The sequence below is a fragment of the Pteropus vampyrus genome, unplaced genomic scaffold, assembly GCF_000151845.1.
Source record: "Pteropus vampyrus isolate Shadow unplaced genomic scaffold, Pvam_2.0 Scaffold119, whole genome shotgun sequence".
NCBI lineage: Eukaryota > Metazoa > Chordata > Mammalia > Chiroptera > Pteropodidae > Pteropus > Pteropus vampyrus.
In genome coordinates, this window is record NW_011888900.1 from 468,745 (window position 1) to 477,522 (window position 8,778).

Sequence of the window (8,778 nt, forward strand, 5' to 3'; positions counted from 1 at the left end):
TTTCCTGTGTGTCTGCGACCTCCAGTGGCTAGATATGGTGGCCTCGGCTCCTGGACCCTGGACCTTAGCCTCGGCCTCCCGCCTCCAGGCCCCTCCCGCTGGGCGCTGCCCTGCTCCGATGCTATGAACTGCTTTTCAGTCTGTAGTACATGCTGCCTGGACCGTATCAATTATTGTTAATATTATTATTATTATTATGTTTTAACACCTACAGCACCCGGTCTTCCTAGGTGGTCTCCCATCCAAGTACTAACCAGGCCTGACCCTGCTTAGCTCCGAGGTCAGACGGGATCGGGCTTGTTCAGGGTGGCATGGCCGTAGGGACCGTACTTGTCAGACGGGATCGGGCGTGTTCAGGGTGGCATGGCCGTAGGGACCGTAGCAATTACTGTTCTCTGACCTTCAGTATATGTTGAAGTGTGTGGTTTTACCATAGGTTATCCTCTTTCTCGTTTGTGTTTAGTTAGAGGCTTTTGTATCAGTTTTACCATTTTTACATTTGAGAATGCCACACAATTTTATACGTTTTCATACCCAAAGTAGGGTACTTCTGCCTTCCTCCCTCGTTTCCCCCTTCTCAGAGGCAACTGCTTACACCTCTTTTAGCTTGTTATTTTCCAGTTTCGCTCCTTTGTCTCTAAGTAACGTGCTCGTGTTTCCCTAGCTTGGTTATTCGGGTTTGGACATGATCTGTTGGTTTCCCACTGTGGAAAATGAGACTGTAACCCTCTTTCCACCCCACCCACCTGCCCGCGGCGGGTGCCCTCTGTGTCCCGTGTCACGTGTCTTCACGTCGACTGCAGACCGCGCAGCGTGCAGTGCTGAGTCCTGAGAACACGCACGACCGGACCATTGGCAGCGCTTAGTTCCTTCACTGCACAGCTCTCTCTTTCCTTGGAGGGACTTGTGTTATTTTTCAATTTGCTGAGTGTTCTGTTATCACTGATAAGGTCCATGTTCTTCGCCAGCAGTATATTCAGGAACGTCAGAACTTATTCAGCTTCGTCTTTCAAAAGAAATTACTGCCTATTCCTTGTGACCTCCTTGGTGCCCTGTCACCCGGGGTCTCTGTTCACCGTCCTCCCAGGAACCCCTTCACCTGTCTGCTGCTTCCTGCGGTCGCCTGTGGCCCGTGTCCTCCTTGCTGGGCTCACGCCCTCCTTGTGGTAAAGTCTGCCCTGCAGCAGGCCCCAGAGAAAGGGTGCGGAGGAGGCTTTGTTTGAGATTAGACTGAATGTCTTTGTCTGCCCCTACATTAAATTTATCATCGGGCCAAGTGAGAACTCTAGGCTGGAGATTGTTCACGTCAGAGTTTCGAAGGCGTCGTCTGTCCCCCTGAACTTCTCTTGTTACTGTAGCGGATTCGGAAGCCACTGTGATCCCTGGTTTCTGTGTCCTGGATGTTTTCAGAATCTTGTTTTGTCTCTGGTGTTCTGCGCTTCCCTGATGCTCTACGCCGATGCGGGTCTCAACCCCCTCGTGCTGGGCTCCCTTGGGGGTTCCCCCCACCTGCAGGCGCCAGTCTTTAATTCCTTCCCCGGCATCCCCTCCACTCTGCTCTGTGTACTCAGAACTCCTCTTCAGGTTCTTCTTCCTAGAGAAGCTCTCTTTGCTTCTTTTTCTCTGTTTCTGTTTTTGTTTTGTGGTTGGGGACTTTTCTCTGGTTCTGGTAACTTTGGTTGTCTGCCGTGTTTAAAACTGGGAGACTTAAAGCAGGTTGGAAGTCTCGAGCGTCTGAGTGGAGCTTGTCACCTGCAAGCTGTACTGTGTGAGGGCACTTGACTGGATCATTTTGTCACCCGGCCTTCTTGAGCTTGTCACAACCCCTAGAGGATTTTCCGACCTCCTGACTGGAGGTAAAAACCCACCTGCCAGGTGTTTCGCATGTGTGGGAGTAGAGAGCTGGGGTTTTAGGATTTAATTTGCACAATTTCACTTAATCCTTCCTGTTTTGGGTAGAAATCCCTCACCCACAAGCGAGCCTCATCTCTGCCCGTTTAAAGTCCTTCCCATTCATCCTCGGTGGAGACCAGATGTCCAGTTTTTTCAAGGGTTGGAGAGGAAGAGGGGTTTGGTGGGCAGCGGGCGGAATCTGGTCCCCTAACTGCATATCCGAGATCTTTCTAACAGTTCCCTCCAGGCTCACCTGCGGGGCGCCGGGTCCGAATTCCTCGGCCTTTGCAGTTTAGTCCAGAGACGGGGGTGGTGGTCAGCGTCCCTCCTCACCGCCTGGAATTCAGGATTCTCAAGCCTGCCGGCGTTTCTGCTGTCCATTTGTTTGCTTTCTGGTTTCCCACCTTGGGGGTTACGTGTGTGCGTGTGTGTGTGTGGGGGGGTGCGTTCCGTTTCTGTTACTTTCATGAGCTTTCACCAGGGCATAAAAAACACATCTGTGAGCACAACTGGTTCCTAGAAGTCTTACCTCTTTCCCCTCCCCATCGCTGCAGGTAGTAGATGAGTAGTATTCGACGAGATCAGTTTGGTTTTCCTCAAATCACTAATACATTCAAGTTCAATAAGTGTGTGTATACGAGAGTGAGTTTCCTGTTAAAGGTAAAGGTTAAGTTTAGACAAATTAGGATTCTCGGGGTTCACTGTAATGATTACGCTCCAAATATATTCCTCATCCTACAGCACTCCCCTGCCTTCCCCCCTCACAGTCACCCTCGGCACGATCGTTCCCAAGCACCCCTGGGCCCAGCATTTAACATCTGCCCCATTGGCCAGAGGTGCCCCCAGTGGGAGGGGTGAGGGCCCCGACTCTGCAGGCTTCTCCAGTGTCACAGTGCCAGGGCTAGCCCAGAATTGTAAGTAGAATTCCATCGATGTAAAATTATATCATTTAAGCTTAATTTTAATCACGATATTAAAAAAGTTGGATCATTTTGAAATTTACTGGTAGAAGAAATTATGAAATATGAATTCTGAAGTCTAGGAACTTCTAGATTCTGAAACTGGAATTTATGAACCTCTTGAAATTATAATAAAAATGTACGCGTATATCCACATGACACTCTTTACCACAAAATATTTCACCTGAATTTCATCAAGCATTTAGAGCTAAAACACCCAGTAGATGCGAAATGCAGGAGAGAAGACAAGTGGTAATCAGCACAGGAGACAGGTAAGTGCAGACTAGGGGGCTTCTGTGGGACGACTCATCTGGTGTATTCAGCACCTCGAGAGTGTGAGGTGACAGCAGTGCCTGGAACACGCCGGTGGTGGCCGGGGGGCGGGGGCGGGGGAGGCGCGCTCGGTTTAGGGGGCAGCAGCGGATGGGATGTGAGGGCTTCGCCGGGTCCTGGTTCCACTGAAGCAACTGAGAGAACAGTTTTGAGACACAAGAGAAAATCTGAACTTGGACTGGATAGTAGTTGATATCAAGAAATTATTGTTGATTATGTTAAGCGTGATAATGGCTTTATGATTACGTGTACTGGAGTCTGCCACTTGATGGTTTCTCGTATTTAATTTAAAATACTTCGGCCAAAATTTTTAAAGGAAAGAGTATGGGCTTTGGTATTCTGTTTACTCTTGTACATATTTGGAATTTTTTATGATGAAAAAATTTTAAACTCATAAATTCAAATGTGTAAAGGAAATATATCAAAATATTAGTATTTTCAAAATTACAACTGAAAATCATCAAGAAATAATATTTTGTTGAAAAACGTGTCATATGACAGGACAGCATTACTATAGGAATGAAAGATGGGATGCCCCAACGCGCCTGAGGTGCAGGGATGAGGGGTTACTGGGTGGACACGGAGCGGGGGATGCGTCTCCAGCAGAAAGGAGGGATCCGAGGACAGTTTTTCAAGGGCCCTTTTAAGTAAGTAACGTATACGTTCACACATTCCCTGAAGAATTTGAGGAAGTGCGTGTACTTACCATGTGTTACACTCAATGGAGCTTTTTCTTTAGACGATGAGTTTTTGAGAATGATTGTTGGTCCTTTCCACATTATAAATTTCTTATTATCCACACAACATGCTTGCATCTTAACGATTTATCAAATTCCAGCGAATTTCATGGAATAGTCGGAGCCTCACAAACCCTTTTAGGTAGTGCGCATCTCTAATTCCCAGCAGTTTTCCCCAGACCAAGGTTTGCTTCAAGGCAGTTCGATGTGCATCCTTTGCAGTGCTACGAAGGGAAGCCCCCCAGAGACGCTCTGAAGAGGGTCGCTGCCAACGCACTGCTGTCTCTCCTGGCCGTCAGCAGAGCCGCGCAGAGGCACGCTCTGAAAGGTGAGCCTCAGACGCAGCCGGCGTCTTCACGGCAGAGTTTCAGCTCGTCTGTTTCACCGCTTATTCATTTTAATTCTTCTTGGATTCAAAAATGTAAAAAACTTACACTCCCAGGGGCGCTAAAAATAGTTAAACATGCATTGCTTTCAAAATAAAAAATCGTTCATGTAGATTGTTTTTGCGCAGTGATTCCTACTCTAGAGAATATCTAAATACTATAGAGGCTTAAAAAACCTATCACTCAATTTCACAATCATTAAATATTAGTAACCACACGTTGCATAGCTGGAAAAAAGAGCATAGTTTTGATAGTAACAGCAATGCACTGAATTATCCTGTATTTATGTATGCATATTCATATGCGTGTGTATTTCACATGTGTGCTCTTATAATTTTATGCCAGACCCCCCCGTAGAGCGTTGTGATTTCTCATCTGCAGTTTCTCATCAGGGTGCAGCAGGTCTTAGAGCTGAAGGAGTAATAGCAATGCCAAGTCCGTTCACTGCAGCTGTAATTTGCTACTGAAACAAGTTACACTTTCTTCAAAATGTAGTTCAGGTCTGAGAGTATTGCACTCAGTTGAAAGCCAGCAGGCTTTAGCATTTTAATTCTCTTACGTTTTCTCCCTCTGATTCATTAGTCTCTCACTGAAAACACTGAAACGGAGTCGGTCAGAAATGTAGTTTGTTGCGTTTTTGAGAGTTTGATGGGGATATGTGTTTTCAGCTTACTCGGAAGTGGAATATCCTTTGATTGTTTGAGATTTGGTCTTGCAGCCGATCTGATAGACAGCTGCGTGGAGCAGATGAAGCACGTCGACGCGCAGCTGAGCCTCGCCTCTCTGCGGCCTGGGAAGGCCGCGCTGAAGAAGAAGGTAACGGGGTCCGGGATTGTGGGGCACAGGCGCGGCCAGGCGCGGAAACCCCTCTCCAGCCCTTATGCTGATGAACGACACCGATATGTGGTAGAAATGCCTGGTTTAGAAGAAAAGCACAGTTAGGTAAATTAATGGAATTTCTACATTAGCAGACTTGGGTTTGGGTGTCCTAGTTCTCACTTGAAGATCTTTAAATGAAATTTATATGTTGTGTGTTTATTGTTGTAAACACTTCGGAGTGTGCGTGGTGAATGCTGTATACTTCCAGAAGAAAATCTCTCAAAGTAGGTGTAGGTGCACCGGGAATGAGGCGTCTCGTGCACGCCTGTGGGAACGCAGTCCTTTAACTCGCTATCGACAAAGCCGGTCCGGTGTTTGCCCCAGATCGGGGGGGGCGGGCAGAGCTGCTATTCCTAATCTCCGATTGTGTCCTTCCGTGACTTCTAAACGTCTCTTTCTGCTGTCGAGTCTGCCGGAGTCACGTTCAAACGGCATGTTCATGTAAACGCTAAGTAGCACACGTTTTATGTAAAGCGGTGGTGATTAATAACCACTGTGGTTCCAAATCCGCCACGTGGGCTTCATGAGAAAACGAAGCGTGTGCGTGTTTCTCCGTGTTCAGCTAAGGCCATCGCAGCGGTGATTTATGTAATAACTAGTTTCTGCTGCATTTGATTAGAAACCAAGAAAAAGCCATATTTAATAATTCCATTACGTGCTTTTCAGTGTCTTGCCTCTTTTCCTCTCTAGGCAGAGGCCCTTTATTTCATCATTGAGAAAGTCAGCCAACACCTGATATGATCGAAAGCCAGTCAGTCCCTGCTTCACGTTATTGAGATGAAACATGGAGCTTATTACATACCTCGGTTCCTCCGCGCTTGATAGAACAGAAATAGCTTTTCCGTGGTGGATGCACTTCCTGAGCTGCGGCCATCTTTCAGAGATGGTTAGCTTGTCAGTCCCCTCAGAGTTATGGTGTCAGGCGCGGGGAGGGCATAGCTGCCCTGTAATATGACCCAAAAGAAAGAATTGCTGTGTCTAAAACGTGGAATACGCTGTCGTGGTCACGTTCTTCAACTGCTTTCTGTTTAAACAGGAGGATGGTTTTATTAAAGAGTTAAGCATTGCCATGCAGCTCCTGAGAAACTGCCTTTATCAAAACGAAGAATGCAAAGTAAGTAGAGCTCCGTCTCAGAATTTTCGTGTCAGTGCCAAACAGGTTAATTCAGGATAATTCCTATATCATCCGGAGATAAGATAGGAGGGAACATGGAAAACTCCGAGTGATTTCAGATGCGCGGTTGGTCACCCCTCACACTCAGCGCTAACCCTCGGAATCCGCACGCGCGCCCGCTCCTCTCCCACGCTCACGACAGCTTCGTTCGTACCGGCGTCTTAGCTCGATCGCCCGAACTTGGGCTTGGGGCAGCTCGCGCAGACCCGAGCCTCTGCCTGCACCGTTGTGCGTTTGGCGCTGTTCTCACAGAGATGGGGCGTGAGCGGCCGCGTACGTCTCCTGAGGCAGCGTGTTTTCAGGGGCCGTTGTCAGCTCTCCAGGGGAATAAGTGGAGGCGTCTGTGTCCGTGAGGAGCGAAGACGGTGCGCTTCCTGCTCCCGAGTAGAAAGTGCCTCCCGCCCTTGAGAGCGGGGGGCGGGGGTTAGGGGGCACCCCGGGGCGCCGCTTCACCTGCAGCTCCCGGCTCCTCCGTCCGGGAACCGCTGCGGTGCTCCGTCTGAGCACTGATGCCGCCTTAGCTTAGAGACCGCGTGGCGCGGTCAGCCGGGATAATGTCTTGAGCTCTTCGGCTGCTTCGTATAGTGACACAACTCTCTCGAAGCACTGACTTTCACACAGGCAGTGCGCACAATGAGGAGGACAAAGAAACGGTAGACGCTTCCTTTAAAAAACATTACTCTCTTTGCTTTTACTTGTGATAAAACTGGAAAAACACCATATCTCGAACACATACATTTATATTTCAGGACATTTTGACGGGAATTAAGTGTTTATACGTTTCATAAAATACCCCATGCGTGAACTTTTTACCACAGATAGAGGCATCATTTACTAAATTTATGACCCTTTATGCTAAATAGTACCCTCGTGACTCGGCGCGGTCTGTATTCTTTCCTGACGCCTTCCTCAGGGAACGCTCTGGAACGCTTTCTAGGTAGGGTCTGCTCACATGGATCTATGAGAGGCCGGGGCTGTTTTTTGGTTATAAATGTTCGAACACATTAGCCGTCTGTGAACGTGTACTCTCTCAGGAACTCAAAGCGTTTCTACATTTCCAAGTTGGCGATAAGGAGCCAAGCGAAAGAAGAATATTTGGTTACTTGGGTATAAATATAGTCCTGGGGGCAAAGGGTCTTAGTTCCTTTTTCTGCTCCGACCTACCTGAGGTTCCTGACACACTCCCATTACTACTGGCTGGTCACTCCCGTGGGGATTCACCGAGTCTCCCGGCCATGCCACCCAGCGTCTGTGTTTGTGTGACATTAATGCGTTTTCACACTGGGAAGACCGCGGCGGCTGCAGGGTAGACGATTGAACAGCAGGCGAGGTTAGAGGTGGGGATTGTCCGGGCAAGAGATGGCGAGGCCCAGGCCGGGCAGATGGAAGCGGGGTGCGGGGGAGTAAATCCGAGACGGGGAGAGGAGGAGAAATGGAGAGTGACGTCCTGACCCTGGTCGAATGCAGGAGTGCGTGCTGGAGCGGGGCGTGACGTGAGGGAGCCTGATGTTCGGGCTCGCTCACGTCAGCGGAAAGTGCCTTCGGGCCATCCCGGTGGAACATGCTGGCAGTCTGTTGGTGACATGGATCTGGGGCTCCGAGTGGTGAAATGGGCTGGGGATGTTAGGAGGTACCCGTGACAGCGGGTGTTCGTAGTTGAGACAGTTGTTGGAACTTCCAAGAACCCATGCGCTTGGGCAATGTTCGTGGAAAGTATGACTGTTTCAGAGAAGGCATCAGGCATCTGAGAAGGGAATGCGGAGAGAGCTTGCAGATGGTCCAGGGGGCAGGGGCTCCAAGGAAGTGAATGAAAGACCTTTTACAGATGCTGGACCCCTGAGGGTTTGGTAACAGGGACAGGAGAGGTCTCGCTAGCATCAGGACAGAGTAAACTGCAGTAAGCTGAAGACTAAGAGATGGGAAGGCACAGCAGTAAGAGTGTTCTTCCCAGAAGCCTAGTCAGGAAGAGCAGCGTTAATACTTAGGACACAGAGCACGGGAGGCAGTTCGACTGCGCGTGTGTTTGTAAACTGAACGTAAACAGAACTGAGCAGACTGGGGACTAGTTATTAAAGGGACAGGGACACAAGAACTAATGGATGGATGAGGATCCCTAAGGAGGCAAGTGGGCCGCGTTCCAGAACACAGGTGGGCGTGTCCGCTTCCAGGAGGAGAGGGGTGTTCTCCGTATTCGGGGTTTGGTTTTAGTTGCGTATCCTCCCGCGTCGGGACTAACGTCATCCTTTTTCCACAACAGGAAGCAGCTCTGGAGGCGCATCTCGTCCCTGTCCTGCACTCTCTCTGGCCTTGGCTTTTGATGGATGATTCATTGATGCAGAATGCCCTGCAGCTGCTCTGTGTCTACACCGCAAATTTTCCAAACGGTAAATAGACCCAGTACTGTTTTTCAGCGATGC

The 8,778-nt window shown here is 49.0% G+C and overlaps 1 protein-coding gene and 1 pseudogene across 1 annotated transcript in view; one reads left to right on the forward strand and one right to left on the reverse strand.

The window, feature by feature from the left end:
• RTTN (rotatin) overlaps window positions 1-8,778 on the forward strand; it is a 130,658-nt gene that overhangs the window by 107,998 nt on the left and 13,882 nt on the right. Inside the window, exons 41-44 of the mRNA XM_023534106.1 lie at window positions 4,145-4,250; window positions 5,027-5,124; window positions 6,224-6,301; window positions 8,619-8,745. Of these exons, the coding sequence (XP_023389874.1) occupies window positions 4,145-4,250; window positions 5,027-5,124; window positions 6,224-6,301; window positions 8,619-8,745 (409 nt within the window). The remainder of the gene's footprint in view (window positions 1-4,144; window positions 4,251-5,026; window positions 5,125-6,223; window positions 6,302-8,618; window positions 8,746-8,778) is intronic.
• Window positions 206-323, reverse strand: LOC111743707 (annotated as a pseudogene).